Consider the following 22,406-nt stretch of genomic DNA (forward strand, 5'->3'; position numbering starts at 1 on the left):
AGAGGCCGGGTGTGGTGGCACACACCTTTAATCCCAGCACTCGAGAGGCAGAGGCAGGTGGATCACTGTGAGTTCAAGGCTAGCCTGGTCTACAAAGTCTAGGACAGCCAAGGCTAATACAGAGAGACCCTGTCTCGAAAAACAAAAAACAAAACAATGACAACAAAAAAAGACTACCGGGGAACAAGACTGTTGGTTTCAAGTTGTCATAGCACTGGGAAATGTATCCATCTCTTGGCAAATATTACATTTTGAGAAGTCCATCATTGGATGACTTCACTTAAGCAGTAAGCTCTCACTGGGATACAACTCTAATTCCATGAAAATCTTTCCCTTTTTCCTCCTTACCTGAGATACAATTCCCTCTAAAGTCACAACATGACTCTAGTGAGAAGTTACTGCTAAAACTCAACTAAGACAATAGTCAATTTCCCCCTTATCCAATAAATATTTTAGAGGTTCCCTTGACAAAAAGGTAATAATCAAGATGTGTAATTCAGTCAGTTAATGACAAAGTATGAGAAAGGGCGGTTTCAAAGACAGTGATTTATTATGGGGTCTCCAGGCCAATCTGCCAATAATTAAGAAGCACTGGTTACACAGCTCTGACAGTTTACCATTCTGTTAAAAAGAATATTGGGACCCCTCTCCCAAGCACTCTGTGTGTTTGAATGATGTAGAACACATTGGGCTAAATGGCTAAATGAATCTTTGCTGCACATCTTGAGACCCTAATATACTACACTGCAGTTGGTGTGGAAGCACATATTTTACCACCCCACTGGACAACAAAAAGTATAAATTATATACATATATAAAAGCAAATGGCTCATTCTACCTATTAATTTGGGGACAGAAGACTATAAGCTTTTTGTGTCCAGAAATTTGGTAAGATTTAAAGCAGTAACAAAAACAAATGCAAAATGCAGGTCTATAGCCAATTAGACTATTCTTGGGAAGACCATAAAAATGAATAACAAAATCTAAAAACTTCTTTTTTATTGTATATCCATGTTTCCTGATTTTCTTTCTTTCTTTTTTTTTCCAAAGCAAAATCATCAACCATCATGGAGACTGATTGTTCCTACATGTTAGGGATGTCATCAAGGGATTCTGGTCTAGATGTAGTTAACATGATTGCACTTCAAGCACTGTGCTCTAGTAAGAACACTATATAAATTGGAAACATGTACACCTTTCAGTCTCCAGCCATTTTAATACTGTGGATAAAATGAAGGCTAAAATAAAGCCAAGGGCAATACTGGACTGGGAGTCAGAAGGACTACCTTCTACCATCATGTCACCTTGCATAATTGCTTTTATAAACTTTTGTTCTCCCATTTTAAAAAGTGGTGTGCCTGTGTTGATAACTGACCTAACTGCATATGAAAGTGCTTTGAACCTGTAAAGTGCTATACAAACAGAGGAGATTACCATATAGGTTCTATCTTGATGTATCAAGAAGCCTTTTCAGGAATCTGGTTGAAGCCTTGTGAGATGGTTAGGTAAAAGGATTCCTTAGTATTTCTTAAATCGGTGTGAAAAGTTTTGGTTCCTGAGTAACCCAAAGACGATACTATGAGGAAATCCACGTGCCTTGGTTTTGGTCCCATTAGGTTAGAACATCTGCTTTCTCATTCAGTAGACAGCTACAGATTTGAAGTAGGAAAATAACAAGAGTCCAGTGACCTTGACAGGATCCTAGGCAGCTCATTAACTTCAACCATTGGAGATTGTGGAGAATGGTCCAATGCTGTTCTGAGAGATGATGCCTTTCTTCAGACAGTGTTGACGATTTAAACAAAACAAAACGAAATCCCCTGGTCCAAGTTTACTAAGTGTCTCTGAAGACTTTAAACTGCAGAAATGAACTGTACATTTATGGAATAAACTTGGCCTTTGTTGTGATAAAATAGCTTCAGTTATTTGGCTTGAAGACTCTTGACTGCACTATAAAGGGCTGTGCTGATTCTGGGCAGAGTAGGATAGGAGTGGAGGTAAAGGCCACATCATGATGGCTGAATGCTTCTTAGGTCACAGTGGTCCACTGGAATGGTGTCTTCTTCAGTAGTAAGGAATCACCATGGACAAAAATCCAGGTACCAGTTCTGTAGGTTGATGGAATAGCAGAAGGAAGGTCATCAGAGGGTCCAGGTGAACATTCAGCAATCAGGAGGCACAGGACTGGAAGGGGCAGTGAAAAAACAGGTAAGGTAACAAACACATGGATTATAATAAACATAGGAGTCTAATACTGGGGTGAGAGTCTGCTGTCAGCTTATCAACTGCCTGATAATCACAAGCCTAGAGCAATTGTTATAGGTGAAGTCAGCAAAAAATAAAAACAAAAAGCTAATGAACAAATGCTGAAAGTTCTCTGACAAAAGTAATTTTCTGTTTCAGGGATGAAAAAAATAGGAAAAGCCTTAAGAGTCCTACTTTGGGGCAGTTATTTGTTGACAGGGAGAAAGTGTTTTCACAATTGTCACAAAAACCACGATTTTTACCCTTAACTTCTCCAGTACTGTTCTAACGCTGTCTTATGCTCTGTCCTTTAAAAACTGCTCTAACCTTCACTTTGTAACAAGTTTTATCTCAAGCAAGATAGCATAAGGCCTTGGTCAGTCCCTTTCTTGTCTCTAAACCAGCCCCACCCCTCATCCCACCTGTGACTCTCCTCAGTTCCTCAGTTTTTGGGTGACATGAGTCTCTAGATTTTTTTAAAAACTAGAATTAAGAAATAAAACATAATAAAAACATGGCTTAAGTCTAATGAATTATTTTTACCAAGAGTAATGTTAGTTATAATGCAGCAATTGTGCACAGTGAGGATTAGGGTTCCCTGCTCTAAAAAGGCCTCGTTAGAAATCGTGGTATGTTTGAAAAAAGATACATAAAACCAAGGCTTTTACTTTCAGCATTTGCTATATGGAAAAAGAACAAATGCATGCAAGGATCTTTTAGCTGACTTTGTACATAAAAGATTAAAATTATCCTAAGGACAGTCTTTTTAATGTTAACTAGAGTCATAGGGATGAGAACATCTTAGTTGGAAATGAGGAAATAACAGAGCTGTGCCAGGTGATGAACCATAGAAGTGCATTTTCAGGGTAAAGAGAGTAGGAAAAATGGCAGAAGTGCAGAATGGAAAGTAAGGCATTTTGGAAAATGGCAAATACCGTAGTTCACTTTGGATGGAGTGTTGTCAGTATGCACTGAGGGTCTGGACAGAAACTGGAGTCTTCAAGTTCCCAGGAACAGTGCTGGTGGCAGTGCTTGGTGAGTTGTTGCCTCTTTACTCAAAGCAAGATCAACAGTTCCAAATTGAAAATACAAACTACCTCCAGAGTTCCTGTCACGTCTTGACAAGCTCTTCTGGGTCACAGGTGCAGTTCTTGAAAATCTGGAAACCTGGAGTCCATGGTGACAGCTACACTGAGAAGTGCGTCCACTCCAACTACTGCAAACATTTGGTGAACCTCCAATCCTGGACATCTATTCTGTCACGGGAATTTCAAGCTTTTAAGTTCCAGTTGATTTTTTTTCTTTCTCCAGAGGAAAGCCTTTTAACATCACAGTCTTAAAGAGTCTTTTGAGGTACATCCAGATTTAATTACAAAAGAGCTAAGACCAACACATTTTTCTCCAAAACAGTCATTTTTTCTTGAAAGAAAGTCATTTGTCTCTGGCCCTTTGGTAAAGGGAATAGTCAACTTATTTTTTTTTAGACATTTGAATAAAATATCAGAATTGGTAACATCTAATACAAAATACACTTAAATATGTTTGTGTTCACTTGCTTAGAGAGCTGTACCACTTCATAAGCACCACTCCACAAAACGAGAATGTTTGAAATCCAACTGTTCAAACATTTTTTATAGTGTTTGCTGGATAATGGCCTGGAATTTGATAAAAGCAGCTGACAATTAACAAACAAACAAGCAAACAAACTGGCATTTTGGCCACTTCAGTCTCACACCTGCAAGCAATTACAATACAAGGCTGGCCAGGAAAAAGTTAAGCTTCAAATTACTTCCAAATATACTGATTTTGTGGTTTAGCCAGAGACCAACAAAACTTTTATTTAAGAGATTGTTAACCTTCAATTAATAATAAAAACCAAACCAACCAAACCAAACCAATAACCCCAGACATCTTCAGGAATCCAATGCCTGGTTCAATCTGTTCCAAGAAGCCCACTTGCTGGAAATCCACGTGTACCATTAGCTGGGTTTGGCAGCACCATTTAAAAATAAACCTGTTCACTATCAACCACACAAACCAGGGACATAAAAAGAGGAGCAAATGATAGCTGTCAATCATGGTCGTAGAAAAATGGTCAATGAAAGAAGACAGGCACCAGTTACGAGCAGCAGAAAACAATCGCTGGGCCAAGGATTATACTTCTGGATAGTACAGAACACATTCACTCCTAATTGTAGCTGCTTTATACTGGGTGCCATTGTACCATATGCGTCAGCCACCCTTCAGGCACCCTATGGTGAGAGGAAAGGTCTTAGAATAAAAGCCAAGCAGTGAAGTGATGTTACCCGAAATAGCCATTATGCATTAAGAAGCAGCTCACATATACCAGGGACTCAGATAGGGGCTTCATATTGGTTGTGAAGGGTCCCAAATGACATGTAGGCCTCAGTTTCCTCCCGGTGGCAAAACAAACAAACAAACAAAAAACTGTTCTAAAGTCTTCTGGGTCATAGGCCCCTTTAAAAACTTACTGTCAAAACATCCGCTCATTCCCCTAGAATACACTTTCCCACGTGTTTCTGTACACAAACTCAGTGAGCCTTCCGACCTCGGATAAAAGGTTCCCGGATTTAATTTCAGGGAATGAGCAATTGCTAAGTCTTCTTGCAACTCAAAAGAAAAAAAAAAATAAAAAATAAAAACGATAATCACCTTTTATGTAAACGGACGCTTTCGTAAAGCGCTTTCCTTACACACACACACACACACACACACACACACTGATAGGCAGAGAAGGAAACTGAGGCGCAGACAAATTACAGAGTGACTTGCCTAAGGTCACTCCGCCAGCGGGTGGCTAGGCCCGGAAGCAAACCCCCATCTTCCGACTCCGGGGCTCGAATCCCCCACCCCGGAGCTGCCGCCAGAGCTCCCGTCCCCCACTAAGGTGGCATAAGGAGGAAAAGGCAAAGGAGAAAGCCCACCACCAACCATCCTCCAGCTCCCTCCTGTCCCTCCAACTGGGTCCTGGCAGGCCCTGACGGGTGGCGCCAGGCCTCCAGGCCGGCCGCGGCCACCCCAGCCTCCCCCGCCGCCTCCCCGGGAGCGGGGCGGAGCAGCTGCCCGCCGCCGCCGACCACCCGGACGACTCCTCGTCGAATCGCAAAAGCATAGGCCGCCGCCCGAGTTCTGCGTACGAGAAGAAAGACGCGGCGCGAGCGCCAACGGCCACCGGGCGCGCGCCGCGGCGGCCGGGCCTGCGCCCCGAGAGCTGGATGCCAGAGCAGGAGAAAGAGCCGCCAACCGATCGCTCGATCGACCGCACGCCCGCTCCTTCGCCCTACCAGACCGGGAAGGGGGGGAGGGCGCGCCAGGGCTTCTTCGAGTTAGGGGCCTGACTCCCCGGCGACAAGACAAGATGGCTCCTCCGCTCTGCGCTGCAGCTACCGTCCCGGCTGCGTCGCTCGGCCCGCCCCCGGTTACTGTTCCTTTAAATGGCGGTGAGGGTCAGGAAAGCAGGAAGAGAGGCGCGCGCCTTCACGTGACGGGGGCGGGGCCCGCCGGGGCAAGATCCGGTCACGTGGGCGGACGCTGCCCGCCAATCAGAAGGCGGAGTCTCAGGGCGGGGGCGGGAAGACTTGCGGTTCTGTGATTGGCCGAAGGCTCCGCGAAAGGCCTCGGAGGCACGGGCCGTCGGGAGTGAGCGAGGTGACCGGCTCTGCGTGCGCTGACGGAGACAAAGCGGTGGCTGAGGCGGCTGAGGAGGCGGCGGCGGCGGCTGTGGCGGCGGCGTGTGCCGCAGACAAGTCCTACACGCTGAACTGTGTGACGCTGCTCCTGTCGTCTTCTGTTGAGGCACGGCGTGTGTCGCGCGGGCGGCGGAGGCGGCAGCGGAGGAGGAGGAGGCGGCAGCGGCAGCACATGGTTCCAAGAGCGCGCTGCGGTGGTTGAGTTCCAGTTCCGCGGGGAGGGACGAAGCATCAGCGAGCCGCAGGCAACGCCCCGATCGCATCTCTGGTGGTGCGCTGGCCACTGTCCCCTGTTCTCCGCCTTGGATCTTGGGACTAACTCCCTCCTCCCTGTCAGGAGCGAGGAGGTGGCCAGAGGGACCCAGGCCTGCGAAGGCCTGAGGGCCCGAGGCCGTCTTCTGAAGGGAGTGGGGGAAGGGCGCGCCTGAGGTGATTGGAAGTGGGTGGGTGGGGTGGGGGTGGGGTTTACTGTGAGGTGTTTTCTCTGGGCCACTGTGAGTAATTTCACCCACCACCTGTGGTGATTGGTGGCACAGTAGCCAGCTGTGTTGGGCCTGGGGGGAGCGGTTTTGGGAGAAGAACTTGCCAGACAGCACCAAGGACCTTTCGGTTGGGAAGAGGTGAAGCCGGAAATAGCATCCACCCCCACCCCCCACTGCCCTGCCCAGTAGACCACTTGTTTGTGAGGAGCCTAGTGTCTTCGGTGGCGACGAAGTCTTCCGTGTGGTAATGACGTAGCTGTGAACCGTTTAGCTTCATGACAGAAGTAGGTCAATTTCCTGGTTCTTTCAGGAAAGTTAGGAGAACAGAAAAGGATTCGAAGAACATGACGTTGAAACTATAAGCAACCGCCAAGTTTGAAGACCATTCAGAATCGTTCAATTTTGATGCGAGTAGGAATTGTGAAGGAAGATTGACCCTCAGCGCTCTCTTAAAGACTGTAGGTTTAGGATGTAGTTCTTTCCAAAATAATTGCATCATAGACTTTGAAATGCTTAAATCACTTGCAGTTTCAAATACCTGACTCTATTTTAGGTAGGTATTAGGGAAATTTGGTTTCATGTGTCATTAAGAAGCACCGATTTACCCTTTACTGGACAGAGCCCTGGGAAAATCTATTCTGCTCTATGCACTTCCCTGTTTACCGGTAAAGACTGGAGACTCATTGCAGTCATGGCCTTCACCAATTACAGCAGTCTCAACCGAGCTCAACTAACCTTTGAGTATCTGCACACAAATTCGTAAGTATCTTGTAGGTGCCACTGAGGTAACCAGTAACTCCTCCTTGATGTTAGTATGGAAATCCTTTCTCCAGGAAATTTGGCTTTTTTATTCTTTGGCATGAGTTCTTGGAGAGAGATGTATCACTGGATTTCTTGAGCTTTGTTTGGAAGAATTGAGCTCAGTGAAATATTTGTTGTTAATCTAGAAGAAAATGATTTTCACTTACTGGATCAAAGTTTTCTAAATACAAACTTTATTTGGAGTCATATTGATTTGTTTCATCTAAGTGTTTAATAGGAGTCTAACAAAACTGCTCTTTGGATCGCCAAATTTTGGACCATCGAGTATCAACTGTTGTACATCTTTAGTAACAGCCTAGACAATTGGGTTTATAACAAGTGTTTCTAACAACTACAGCAAGATGATGATGACATGTAAATGACCAACTTGGAAGAAGAAAGCTTTTGATATTTCTCTGCAATTTGGAAAATTGGCAGGACACCCGATGCAATTTATATATGCTAAGCCAGGGTGGAAAGTTTTTTAAATCCCTTAGTTTTGACAGTCATTTCCCAAAATATGTGAAATCACAGAACCATGGTTCTTGGGTTAGTGAGGAGATTAACATTATAAATCAGTGTGGTCTATTTTAGGTTTAAAAAATTTTTTTTAAAGTTAGCTATTTTGGAGCCAACAACTGGCCTGGAACTCAAGAGATCTGCCTGCCTCTGCCTTCCAAGTGCTGGGATTAAACGTGTGTCACCTTCCTTAAATTATCTTGTAGGGCCAAAACTAGTCTTTTAATATATTCACCTATTACTTTTGAACTCAAGGTAAGTATTAGAGTACTGGGATGAGGTAATGGAGGCTTAAATGAATCAATGGTCCAGTTAGCAGAACCATCTGAAGAGTAGAGACCATAATAATACAGATTTCTTTTTAGCCTTTTGTGATTCCATAATACTTAAGAAAGTAACATTTTTTTTCCTGAGTATTGATTTGTCCAATGATGAGAGGTTTGATTTTGCATTAATTAGGATTTTTTTTTTTTTTTTTTTTTTTTTGAGGTAGATCAGATGGTAGCACACAGATTACCTTAGATACAGATTATGGATCTGGAACCTGGGTCACTAATCAAAGATGCTAGCACAGCCTTTGGCCACACTTTCAGTGTTTCTTATATTTGAGCTACATATTATGAATAACCAGATGAAAGCACTTAAATGTTAGGGGTTAGATATGAATTTTAGACTGATAGGGCAAATTTGGAATTACAGATTTTCTGAAACTTGGAAGACTCTGAACTGGCCTTTAAAAATCTGTCTTGTTCTAGTATTACTACAGACTTCCTGTAATAACAGTACTATCAATATCTCATTGCTTCTAGCTACTTACTTTTAAATGTAAAGTAATTTTTAAGGTAGACCTAGAGGTTTTGAATTATTCTTGTCTTGCATTTGAGAAAACTGAGGATCAAAGAAATTAAATTGTGCGTTTGTTTTGTTTTTTGAGGCAGGGTTTCTCTGTGTTGCCTTGGCTGTCCTGGACTCACTTTGTAGACCAGGCTGGCCTTGAACTCACAATGATCTGCCTGCCTCTGCCTCTTGAGTGCTGGGATTAAAGGCGTGTGCAACTTTGCCCCGCTCCTAGAAATTAAATTGTCTTAAAGCTTATAGAGAGGCTGCAGAGGCAAATTAAAGGTATCTGGATTTAAGACTGTAAGGTGCATTTGGCTTGAGTGCTTAGTATTTTTAACCTACATGTTACCCAGTGCTGTTACCTTGAAGGTTTTGCTTTCTCTGTAAGGCAGAATATATAGCTTCCTGATTAATAAGTCTTCCATTTTGGTTTATTTTATTAAGCTTCTAAGGATTGTTTCTCCTTTTGTTGTATACATTATTAACAGTATGTGAACACTGCCAAAGCAAAGAAGTAAACTGAGTTACTTGAAAAGATGGTTTTAGAGAATTTTCTGTGAATTTTATCCATGTTGAGTTGGAACTTTGTTCTTGTGTCAACATAGAAGAATTGGCCTATCATTTTGGGGATGTAGAATTTCTTACTTGGATCACAGACTTGATTTTTGAAGTGATTCTCCTTTAAATATGTCTAGTCTTACCTGAAGAAAATATATGACTGTGCACAGGGGAGCTTTTCTGGGCCTCAGTTTCTTCATTTGTAAGATGGAGCTAATATGATAGTGTTTGAAGATTATGCCAAATAATAGTCAAATTTTATGTATACTAAAAGCTAATGCAGTCTGTTCATCGGTGTTAGACATTAGATAAGTTTTTAAAATTTTATATGTATGAGTGTTTTACTTGAATGTATGACGATATACCACGTTCATGCCTGATACCTAGAACTGGAGTTGGGGATGGTTGTGAGCCACCCTGTGGGCACTGGGAACTGAACCTGGGTCCTCTGCAAGAGCAGCAGGCACTCTTAAACCACTGAGCCGTCTCTAGGTCCTGAGCAGATACATTCAGAAGTATGTATTGGAGAGAGTAAATAGGTTTCAATTTTTGTGAAAATTAAGTCCTATGATACTTTCTGTTGATGGTTATTCTTGGTTATATTTCCATCAAAGTTGGAAGCAGGCTTGCAAATTCTCATGATAGACTGAAAAAAATCTAGTTTCTTTTTATAGTATATACTGAATTTTATGGGCTTATACAAATTAGGGTTTTCACATTAAAGGAATCTTAAGCTCTTCAGTGGAATGTTTTGTGTCTGCCTTTCTTGTTTATGGTGGTAGAATTAATGTTCCTTTAGCATAAGATGCATATCTTTAGTCATTTGATTTGATTTGTTATACTGTAGTCAGGTGAGCATAATGCTTAATATAAGATGATCATTTTTATGTCTTCTACTCTTGGAACATTATGTGATTTATCTTTGGCATATGGTATTTCTGGGTGATTTTATCCACATGAAAAGTGAATGTACAGGGACCTATAATGTTAGAGATTTCTGTTTCATATGACTTACAAGCCTACAGGCATATAGGTTGAGCATATATTTGTGTTGGTGTGTATACCCATATATATATGTATGTATGTATGTGCACACAGGCGGTTTGAATACAGGCGTACACTACCCTGCCCAGCTAGCTTTCTTCTTTCTTTCCTTTTTTCTTCTTTTGAAACAAAGTTTCACTGTGCAGTTCTCTATGTCCTGGAACTTACTTACGTAGTTCTGTCTTGAGTGGAACTCAGCGATTCCTGCCTTTCTTTGCCTCCCCAGTGCTGGGATTAAAGATGTTTGCCACTAGCTTTATTTTCTATTAATTAAGGCAAGTAACTATTGTCAATGTATTAAAAAAACTCAGCAAAAATTTTCATTGCTTTGAGCTTGTGAACAACTTTTTAAAATTTAAATTCAGGTTGGCTAAACAGAAGCCATTTTCTTTATATATAACAAGCAAAAACATGTGAGTTTGTTGCTGGAAATACTGAGCTGCAAAACTGTTTCTTTTTGGGTCACAAGTGGTAAAATCATGATTGAAAGCTTCAGTTTATAAAAAAGCCATTGTGTTTTACCAATTGGTTGATCTTGGATAATGTGCAAGTGATAGTTAAGTCTGTGAAGAAGGTTTGTTTGTTTTTTGCCTTTTTGAGACAGGGTCTGTGTAGCTCCAGCTGTCCGAAAACTCACTATACAGACCAGGCTGGTCTTGAACTCACAGGGATCCTTCCTTTGCCTCCCAGAGTGCTGAGATTAAAAGCACGTACCACCAGCCTGACTGAAAAATATTTACTCACTTGAAATATTGGGAAAAAAAGGAAACATGCATTTTTATGTGTTTTTATGATTTTTAAGAAATATTTAGGGAGCTGGGCGTAGTGGCGCACACCTTTAATCCCAGCTCTCGGGAGGCAGAGTCAGGCGGATCGATGTGAGTTCGAGACCAGCCTGGTCTACAAAATGAGTCTAAGACAGCCAAGGCTACACAGAGAAACCCTGTCTCGAAAAACCAAAATAAAATAAAAATAAAAAAAGAAATAGCCGGGCGTGGTGGTACATGCCTTTAATCCCAGCACTTGGGAGGCAGAGGCAGGTGGATCGCTGTGAGTTTGAGGCCAGCCTGGTTTACAAAGTTAGTCCAGGACAGCCAAGGCTAACACAGAAAGACCCTGTCTCAAAAAAACAAAAACAAAAACAAACAAAAAAATATTTAGGACGATGACGTCAGCATCTATAAGCTCCATTTATCATTTGAGATTCTGAGTATTGCTTTTGACTTTACCAAGAACACAAAGGCCCTTTAATGATGTCTATTATCATATGAAAATATTCCTTAGGTACATTTTAATATCTGTAAGTTTGTCTGAAGTATGTGTGTGTAAAATACCACTGAACTGGTAGCAACAAACTGAGGAATTATTTTCTTAGATTTTATATGTACAAAGTACATTTCTAAACTTTCACTAGAGTACAGTGAAATTTTAGCTGAAAGTGCTTTGTGCTTGCCCTTTAAATAGTCTCCTACTGGATTCTAAATGTCTCCTTATATGAAGCAAGTGGAAGTAGTATAATGAGAATTTTTTGTTCTTAAGGCAAAGGGTGTTAAAGTTTTCCCCATAATTCTTATTTATAGTTTTTACAATCAAAGGCCAGCAACCTTTCTTTTCTTTTCTTTTCTTTCTTTCTTTCTTTTCTTTTTCTTTCTTTCTTTCTTTCTTTCTTTTTCTTCTTTCTTCTCTCTCTCTCTCTCTCTCTCTCTCTCTTTCTCTCTTTATATTTTTTATTTTTTGAGACAAGGTTTCTCTGTGAAGTCTTGGCTGTTCTAGACTTGCTTTGTAGACCAGGTTGGCCTCAAGCTCACAGCAATCCACCTGTCTCTGCCTCTTGGGTGCTGGGATAACCTTTTATTTATGTATTTTTTTGAGGCAAGGTCTCATGTAGCCCAGGCTGACCTTGAACTTGAAAAGTAGCCAAGGAGTAGTACCTTGAACTTCTGATCATGTTGTGCATGTTAGTCAAGTACACTACTGAGCTACATCCACAGCCCAGAAATGTCATGTTTTTTAAGTCAGAAGAATTTGAGCTCTGTTTTATAATGAAGTGGTACTCCATTCTGAAACAAGCTATAGTCTTAGTCTTAATATTGTGTGTGCTCTTACTACTGTACTCCAGAGACTCACCTTTTGAGATTCATTGACTTATGTTAAAAACATATTCATATTTAAATAAATAAAAACTACTAAAAGTAGAATTGGCTAATTTATATTTCTACACATCAGTCCGGATTGTATAGAAACCTGATAATCATTCAGCTGGCTTACATCAGACAGAAGGATGACTGAAAAATTGAGAACTAATATTTGAGTTCCCTCTTTTAAATAATTTTTTTTTCAGTCTCTATAGCCTTTCAAAAATTGCCAATGCTGCTGGGTGGTGGTGGCACAGGCCTTTAATCCCAGCACTCCAGAGGCAGAGGCAGGTGGATCTCAGTGATTTTGAGGCCAGCCTGGTCTACAAAACGAGTCCAGGACAGCCAAGGCTACACAGAGAAACCCTGTTTCAGAAAAGAAAACAGAGAACAATTGCCAGTGCTGAGTATATTTCAAGTCATCATGGTGAGGTATAATAGTTCAAATTGTAATAATTGCACCTCAGATAAAACTTACTGGCTATGATACAGCCAGATTCCTCTCTTAATAATTTTTTTTAAAGACAGGATCTAGCTATATAGCCCAGAGTTGCCTAAAACTTGACATTGTCTTCACTCGGCCTTATGGAATACAGTTGTGAGCCATAATACCTGGCCAGGCAAGTGCTCAGTCATTGAGCTAAAGCCTCTGTCTCTAGGATGACTTTTACATTATCTTTAACAGTTCACCTTAATTTTCTAATCCATTTCCCCCCTTTCTCTAGTGAGGATTAAATATAAGGCCTATGCATGCTAGACAAATAATGTGCCACAGACTTATATCCCCAGCCCTCTCCTTAGACCAGTGGCTCTCAACCTTCCTAATGTTGTGCCCCCTTCATGCAGTTCCTTATGTTGTTGTAACTACCAACCAAAAATTATTATTATTATTATTATTTGTTTTGTTTTTTGTTTTTCGAGACAGGGTTTCTCTGTGTAGCCTTGGCCGTCCTGGACTCACTTTGTAGACCAGGCTGGCCTCGAACTCACAGTGATCCGCCTGCCTCTGCCTCCCGAGTGCTGGGCCAAAAATTATTTTTGTTGCTACTTCATAACTATCATTTTGCTACTTTATGAGTCATAATGTAAATATCTGTGTTTTCTGATGGTCTTTTGGGGTCTCAATCCACAGGTTGAGAACTGCTGCCCTATATAGAAATGGAGCAAGTACACAGGGCATTCTTTCCTTTATCCTACTGATAGTTTGTCTAATTTAAAATAATAGTTTTGAAATTTACTTTCCTTCGTTTGTTCTTTTCGTTTTGTTTTTTGTTTTTGTTTTTTTCTCTTTCTTTCTTTTTTTCTTTTTTGACAGTATCTTGTCACATAGTCCAGGCAGGCCTTGAGTTTTTCATCTTACTTGAATTATGTCATTACATGCTCCTGGAAATAAAGGCAATACTATCCTGACTTGTAAATACTTAAGTATTTATAATAAAGAGATGACTTTTTAAGGCAGGTTTTCTTTTAGAAGTTTAATTCTTCCATGTCAAATATTTAACATTTGGATTTTAACCAGAAGAATTTGAGCTCCACTCCATAGGTGGGTTAGTGATTAAAGAAAAAAAAAAGTCTGTGTTTTGCTACAACATATTTCTTGGTCCTATTGCCTTAGGTTAGCAATACATATATTTACTGATCTCATGGGGGAAATCTTACTAAAATTCTAGGAAGTGATAGTTATTAAAAGCTCACAGTTTAAAAAAAAAGAAGAGTAATTTTGATGAAAATTGGTTTTCCTAGAGAGTTCAGTTAGGAATTTTTGTAAACAAATAGTTTATAGTTTGTGTAAAACAATATAATAAAAAGTTTGAGGTCTTAAATGCTAGGTAATAGTGTTATTTTTCATTTTACATTTTTATAAAATATCACCTTGACTATTGACCGAAACTGAAAAAGCAAGAATAATTTATGAAAATTGATTATATTGTTTCCTTTAAAAGCCAAGCTGGCTTTCTGGATGGTTCTGTGTGGACCTATTCTGCTTCATATTTAATAGAGACTATTACAGGAAATTACATAAATTAAGAAAGGGTAATTTGAGCATATCTTTTAGCATTTTGTCTTATAAATATCTGTGTGTGATCTGTACCAGTGAAAAGAGGAAATTTAGTTCATAATTCTTTTGTTGACTCTTAAAATTTATTATTTCAGAACCACTCATGAATTCTTGTTTGGTGCTCTTGCTGAACTGGTTGATAATGCAAGGTATGTAGTCTTCCAGCCTATGTTTGCTTGGAGTGGAAACTTTATGGATCATCAGGACCTTTGCTCTCTGGTGACTTGAGAGAAAGACATTTTTGCTGTATTTGTTGCAACTCCTGAGAGACTTGTTAGCAAGTATTTTTATTAGCACAGTAATTGACACTTTTCTTTGTTACCTTAAATTCATCTATTGCTCTTTGTGATCTCACCTAAAAAATAGGAAACTAACCACTTCCAAACCACCCTCCCTTGTGTAATAGAGTGTGGTAATTGTGAAAAGTAGGGAATTAAGATAGGAACTTGAGAGTAAAACTAATGGGATACATAGGTTATAATAATAATTTGTGCTGCCAAGACCCTATACCACTGAATGTCTTTAAACGACGCTAGAGTTTTACATCTTCTCCAAAATCCATGTTTCATTGCCAGTGGATTTAAACAGTATCTTTCATTGTGTGCTTTTAATTTTTTTGTTTATTTTAAGACAGGACCTCACTATGTAACTCTGGCTGGCCTGGTACTCTCTTTGTAGACCAGGCTAACTTTGAATTTACAGAGATCTGCTGACTTCTGTTTCTCAAGTGCTGTGTGCCACCATGCCTGGTCTACTGTCTTCCATTGTTAGCAGCAGTGTTTGGGAGAAATCATGTTTCAGCATTTTCATATTGTTTTCTTAATGTTGGAAGAATATACGTATTACTATATAAGACCAAATAAAAGTTTAGGTTTGTTTACAGACAAAGACTCTAGTTCAAATTATATTATGAAAATATGTTTAGTTGTATTGATATAAACTAAATTTCAGATACATTATTTTTTGACTAGTGTCAATAACTAATGAAGAAAGAAGGTAAGAGTTGATAGTAGAATTTGAAACACTTTCAGTTAGTGGACTTAACAGTTCTAACTTCTGTACAACTGACATACGTTGTTAGTCCTTTGTTTGGTTTTTTGAGACAGGCCTTATTGTGCAGTGCACTGTATTCCTACCTCAGCCATACTTGACTTTTATTGCTGCTTTTGTTACTATATGCTTGTTACCTGCTTATGGAAGTGTACTAGATGACACATTGTTTAACTACAAAATAACTTTTTTTTTTCTTTTTTGGTTTTTTGAGACAGGGTTTCTCTGTGTAGCCCTGGCTGTCCTGGACTCACTTTGTAGACCAGGCTGGCCTCGAACTCACAGCCATCTACCTGCCTCTGCCTCCCGAGTGCTGGGATTAAAGGCGTGGGCCACCACACCCGGCCAGAATAACCATTTTTTAAAGTCCCAATTAGTTCATAATTTTCCCATGCAATTAAAATATGTAGCTTAATGAAAATATGTTTGAAATTGCTGCTTATTGACAGTGTAACTATAATGTGCCGGTATGGCAGATATTTTTATTTTTTATTTTTGGTTTTTCGAGACAGGGTTTCTCTGTGTAGCCTTGGCCATCCTGGACTCACTTTGTAGACCAGGCTGGCCTTGAACTCATAGTGATCCGCCTGCCTCTGCCTCCCGAGTGCTGGGATTAAAAGCGTGCGGCAGATAATTTTTTGAGATAGGGTTTCATGTAGCTCAGAGTAATTTCAAACTTGTGTAGTTAAGGATGACCTTAAACTCATTCTCCTTTCCCATCTTCTGAGTACTGGGATTATTATTAAGCTCTTTGCCCTGCATCACTATGTCCTGTTTGATGCTGAGGATTGACTCCATGTTGCTTGCATGCTAAGCAAGCACTGTATCAGTTGAACTACCTTTGAGAATAGGTTCATAGGGCTGGAGAGATGGCTCAGCCGTTAAAGGCTAGGCTCACAACCAAAACCATAAGAGAATAGGTACATACACAGGTATGCATATGAAATTTTTGTTTTCATATAAAACCAATAAAAGTGTGCTTCTGTCTTTTTGTCTATAGTTGATAGAATTGTATTAATGTAATTCCAGGCCCTTAAAGAGGTTATTATTCATGATCAGGTTTATATGATTTCAAATGATTGCTGGAATATAATGAAATTTCTTTCAAAATTAGGAAAGATAAAATTATGAGCTCACAGGGCTGGAGAGATGGCTCAGAGGTTAAGAACACTGACTGCTCTTCCAGAAGTCCTGAGTTCAATTCCCAGCACCCACATGGTGGCTCACAACCATCTATAATGTGATCTGACGCCCTCTTCTGGCAGAACACTATATATAATGATAAATAAATCTAAAAAAAAATTATGGGTTTACAAATTGATTTGTTCATTACGGTGTTTATGCCAAGAGACTTAAAATTTCATGGTGGGTTAAAACTTTTCAAATCTTGGTAAGAAGAACAAATAGACAAGTTTGAATATCTTTTTATGGTTGCAGTAAAGTGAGTGAAAGGAACAAATATTTTATGTGTGTGTGTGTGAGAGAAGGGGAGGAGAGGGGAGGGAGGGAACTGCTTTGTGCTGTGGGGTGGCTGCTATTTAAGAATGAGGATCTGGGTCCCCAGCATTCATGAAAGCCTGGCCTGAGAGTGCATGCTTGTGACTCTAGTGCTTCAGGATGAGGAGACACGAAAATCTCTGGTACTAGCGGGCCAACCAGTTTAGCTGAATCTTCAAAATCTAGGTTAGTGAAAATAAGGTAGAAAGTCCAGTGAGATGGCTTAGTGCTCTGTGGCTAGGCTGATGACCATTTTGAACATACATGATAGGAAAGAACCATGTCCAAATTGTCCTCTGACCTCCTACGTTCCAGGACCATGTGCACTAGCATACAGTACATCAAATTGATGTAAGAGGAAGAAAAATGGAAAGCAATGAAAGAGGACACCCAACGTGCGCGCACATGTAATATTCTTACTGAACCTGGCGTGATTTTTATAGTGAAAGCAACATTTAAAGAATGTATCCAGGACAGTTGATCATGAAGTTCAGTTTGTAAAATGTGTACTAATGTGTAAATCCAATGTTCCATCTCTAGTGTTGTGCAAACTGAGCATGGTGGTGCACACTTATATTCCAAGTGTTGAGAAAGTTGAAGCAGCAGGATCTGAGGTTCAAGGTCATCCTTGGCTGCATAGTGAGCATGGAGATACTAGAACGTATGAAACTTGTAAAAATGTATTCAGGTCCTATGTGTCATGTATCTTAAATAATTTGGAGTGCTTGAAATAGAGCATACAGATGTCAGGGAAATTGTATGATCAAGTGTAAAAACAAAACTTTAATATAACCTTAAACAATTCAAAATAGTATGCATTGCACTTAAAATATTTTGTATTTTGCTGATTGATACTTACTATTTTCATTTGTATCTCAAAGTTTTCTTTTTCCCTTTAATTTTGCAGAGATGCTGATGCTACCAGAATAGACATTTATGCTGGTAAGCCAGACTTTAGACCTTCTATTGCTAAACTTTCTTTTTCCTTAATGTGCCTAAGAAGTGAGTGGGAAATAACTGGTTCCTGGAGCCTGGAAATGGCAGATTTTCTTCATGTTATATAGGTAGAAATGGGGCAGGTCTGATCACATATGTCTTAGAACCTAGGAGATTTATGAGGGTGGGAAGTAAAATGGGCCTAGAATTAGTCATCTTTCTGGAAGGCAAGATCTTGTTGGAATTATTCCCTCACTACTCTTGGTAGCAAGATCCCTTCTTATAAAGTTGCTGATGTCAGTTGCATAAAATAGCTGGTAATTGGTTTATAGCGATGTTGAGACCATGAGTCAGGGTTCTCTAGAGTAACAGAACTTAATAGAATGGATCTCTATATATAGAAAGGGAATTTATTAGAATGACTAGAGGCCTTCTTACTTCCTCTGTGGAGAATCAATCAAATGTCCTCATGGTAATCTGGATCAATCATCCCTCGTAACACGTTATTCTTTTCTTAGTCTGTTGGTTTAAGGGCATTAGAAATCCAAAGTGGTCAGGGGAAACGAAGTCTGAGCTTCCCGGTCAATGGCATGTTTGTTGTGTCTCCTGGCAGGAGCATTCCCCATTTTGGAACCAAAACTTCTAGGCCCCAGAACTTAAGGTTGAGGGAACAGGAAGCAAAAATGTTCCTAGTGGGGTCACTAGGGATGATAGTGAGTAGAACATTTTTCACTCCTTGATTCTTGGACTAATGGATCCTGGCAATGGAAGAAAACATACCATATATTGGACACTGGCATTCACCGCCTATGGAAGCCCTGCCCCAGCCCTTCAGGCTACTGCCACCTACACTGTAACTGTATCTTCAAAAGGCTATTCCATCTTCCTATCAGGCCTATTAGGATGGTGGGGAAACATAAGACCAGTGGGTCCCATGATTATGAGCCCACTGTTGCTCTTCTCTGGCTGTGGAGTGAGTTCTTTGGTCAGAAGCAATACTGTGTGGCATACCATCACGACGGAGAAGACATTCTGTAAGTCAACAGATGGTGATTGTGGCAGAAGCATTACATGCAGGAAAGGCAAATCCATAACCTGAATTAAGTATCTACTTCAGTAAGGACAAAGCACTGTTCTTTCCACAGAGGAAGTGGTCCAATACAGTCAATCTGCCACCAGGTCACTGTCTGGACATGTTAGGAATGGTGCCATATCTGAGGCTTAGTGTTTGTTGGATTGGTCTCTGCTGTTGGCAGATCTGGGACTCAGTGGCTGTAGCCAGGTCACTTGTTGAATGGCAATCCATGTTGTCAAGACCATGCATAATCCCCATCTCTGCCACCGTGGCCACTTTGTTCATGGGCCTATCGGTCAGTGACAGAAAGAGCTGGAGAAAGAAGCTGACTGTCCACAGAATGGGTCAGTCTATCTACTTAATTATTCAACTTCTCAGTAGAAGTCACCTTTTGATGAGCATTTACATGGCACAGAAGTGTCATCATATCCTTTGCCCTTTTGGAAAGATCTACCCATATAATTCTTCCCCAGATGTCTTTCTCACCAATTTTCCAATCATGCTGTTTCCAAATCCCTGATCATCCAGCCAATCCATTGGCTACAGACCATGAATTAGTGAACAATCACACATCTGACCATTTCTCCTTCGGAGAAAGTCACTGCTGGTTTAGCAGGCAATGGAGGATTAATTTCCTCAGTCAAAGGTGAAAAGGATAATATTTCAACAGGTGGGGCTGTTTCACTTAGGTGAAAAAACCCTTGAGAATCGGAGGGTTCGGAGTTCTTTGCTTCAATAGAGTCTTTCCATGCATCCAACCCCAAATTGCAGGGTCCAATTCTCTACCAATTAATGCCCTTTCTTTAACTGTGGACACCCTCCAAGTCTGGGACTTGAATTTTTGCTGCTAACCTTAAAATGAGGGTTTCAGTTTGATATTCCACAACTTGAGCTTTGTGGCAACTGGGCACACTTAGAAACCTTTATTCTGTTTATGCACATCTATATCTGGTCAGTTTTGTCACTAAGTTCTTTTGTTGTCTTTCACCATATTCGAAGATGCTAGAAGTTGGTTGATTTTTATCACATAGTTTATCTAGAGATAAATTGCACAACTAGTTAGCATTGTCATTTTCCTTATTTTTCCCCAAACTGTCAAAAGTTTTATATACAGGATCACCAAATCCATTGCCACTCACAATTGGTAAATCAGGATAATTAAGTGCATTTATCTCTGTGTTTGTAATATAGTTGTACCATGGACTTTCAGTAGTCCCCAACCTCCTAGGAGAGGGTGTAACTGGAGAGGCTTTGATAATTGTAGGTTGGCAATTGAGAAGCTGATTACAGATACTTTAAAGATTCATCCTTAGCTGAGTGTGGTAGCACACACCTTCAATCCCAGGGGAGGCAGAGGCAGACAGATCTCTGTTAGTGTTCAAGGCTAGCTGTGGTCTACAGAGTGAATTCTAGAGAAAACAAAACAAAACAAAAGATTCATCACTATACTTACGTTGTTCTAGAACTACTTCTGGTACCAATATTTGTATTAGACAGGGTTGTCTAGACTAACAGAACTTAATAGAATGGATCTCTGTATATATAGAAAATGGATTTATTAGAATGACTTAGAGGTTGCAGTCCGGCTAATCCCAATAATGGTTGGCTGTGAATGGGAAATCCAAGAATCCAGTAGTTTCTCAGTCCACAAGGCTGGATGTCTCAGTTAGTCTGCAGTGTACCCTGGGATCCTGAAGAGGTAGGCTTTAATGGCAGTAAAGGGATGGATGTACTAGCAAGGTGAAGGCAAGGAGGCAAAGAGCCAAAGCTTCTGTCTTCCATGTTATATAGGCTTCCAACGGAAGGTGTGGCTCACATTAAAGGTATCTCTTCCTGCCTCAAGATCCAGATCAAAGTCAGGAATCTTCCTACCTCAAGGGTCCAGATTAGAAGTGGATCCACCCATTTCAAACTAAGCAGAAAATCCCTCACAGGTGTGCCCTCTGTTTCTGGATTCAACTTGACTACATCTAGAATTAACAAGAGTGTCCATCACAGACCACCTCTTTAAAATGTTAGGCTTAAAACTGGACACCTAAAACAGCTTCTGCTGTTTTGCTTAGCTGGCTCTGTTGTTACATTGTGAAATCATCTTTCTCCCAGTATTTATAGCAACACCTTTTTGATCATTTTGATATTAAAAACTTGAAAAATATAATAGAAATCCATTCTTAAATCAAATTTAGCTAATGTGATGAATTTTATTGATATTCTTTTCTGAAATCTGAAAGGTTTTTGGTCATATTTTGAGCATCATGTCTAGCTTTTGAAAGTCTGCGTTTATGTGGAATATGCAGTTACCATATAGCCCTCTTAATGGAATCACTTGATGAGTGCGAATGAAACGTGGAACCTTTAGTGTTATCTCATTAGGGAGACTCTCCAGATTAGACAAAGCACTTAGACTAAAGTATGTTGGGAAAAAGAAAGTATTTAGCCAGCCTGGTCTACAAAGTGAGTCCAGGACACCAAGACTACACAGAGAAACCCTGTCTTGAAACACTCCCTCCGCCCCCCAAAAAAGAATTACTTAGATCATCTACATATCAGCTATCCTGTTGACATTCTAAAAGCCTTCTGTTGAAAAGTGGTAGAAATATTTTGGATTTGTTATTGTTACTTGTTTTTGGTTTTAGACAGAATCACACTATGTAGCTTTTTAGTTTTAGATGGAAGTACCAGAGAAGAGTAGTCTAGTGAGAGACTGCGGGATGGTTGCTAAATCTCCTGCATGGTACCACTTTTCCATGCTACAGCTGCGTGTGCTTACAGGGGTGCTGAGGGAAGTTCAGAAAGTAGACTGTAAATGGAGTGCTCAGTGTGCTTCCGCCAGCTGGGAAAAGTCCAGAGGGTGGGATGAAGCCTTTGCTCTAAGAACCTAGTACCTAATTGAAGAACAAGCATGCACAAATGGTTACAGACAGATAACTAGACCTCGTGGGAACAGGAAGAAGCTGGCCTTTGTGGCACATGCCATTAATCCCAGCCCTTTGGGAGTAGAGGCAGGAGGATCAGTTCAATCACCTTAGCTACATAGGGAGTTCAAGGCCAATCTGGGCTCGGTGGTCTTAACAGTATTGTAAACAGCATGAAGAAACTTAAAGAATCTCTCTCATCCTCTCTCTCTCAGTCTCAGCATATACCTCAAATGTTTGTGTGTGTGGCAGGGGTGGAGGCCAGAGAGTTACTTTAGAGTTGGAGTTACAGGTGGTTGTGAGCCACAGTGTGCTTCCTAAGAACTGAACTTGGCTCTTCTGCAACAGCTCCATGTGCTCTCTCTAGCCAGGGTGGGGGTGGGGAGGGCAGGAGGGGGGGTGAGGGGGGGGGGGGAGTCATGGATGGGATGGATGGATGGACCAACTTTGAGATAAATCTTTGAACTAGGAGCACTGTGCTGAAATAGTCCAATAGTCTTAACACAAGGGCCTAGAAAGTAACTTTTTAGGCATTAATCAA

The 22,406-nt window shown here is 40.6% G+C and overlaps 2 protein-coding genes across 2 annotated transcripts in view; one reads left to right on the plus strand and one right to left on the minus strand.

Annotated features, from left to right (window-relative positions):
- Positions 1 to 4,681: 4,681 nt before the first annotated feature.
- Positions 4,682 to 5,591, minus strand: Tug1 (taurine up-regulated 1; the record flags this gene model as incomplete). The annotated part of the gene is made up of 1 exon (XM_051164707.1): positions 4,682 to 5,591. A coding segment is annotated over one exon (444 nt), but the record flags the coding sequence as incomplete, so codon positions are not given.
- Positions 5,592 to 6,605: 1,014 nt separating this feature from the next.
- The window catches only part of Morc2 (MORC family CW-type zinc finger 2), a 39,919-nt gene continuing 24,118 nt past the window's right edge, over positions 6,606 to 22,406 (plus strand). The window contains exons 1-3 of the mRNA XM_051165065.1: positions 6,606 to 7,195; positions 14,488 to 14,541; positions 17,847 to 17,881. Coding sequence (XP_051021022.1) covers positions 7,128 to 7,195; positions 14,488 to 14,541; positions 17,847 to 17,881 — 157 coding nt within the window. The 5' untranslated portion in view covers positions 6,606 to 7,127. The remainder of the gene's footprint in view (positions 7,196 to 14,487; positions 14,542 to 17,846; positions 17,882 to 22,406) is intronic.

This window comes from Acomys russatus, chromosome 22 (genome assembly GCF_903995435.1).
Source record: "Acomys russatus chromosome 22, mAcoRus1.1, whole genome shotgun sequence".
Taxonomy (NCBI): Eukaryota; Metazoa; Chordata; class Mammalia; order Rodentia; family Muridae; genus Acomys; species Acomys russatus.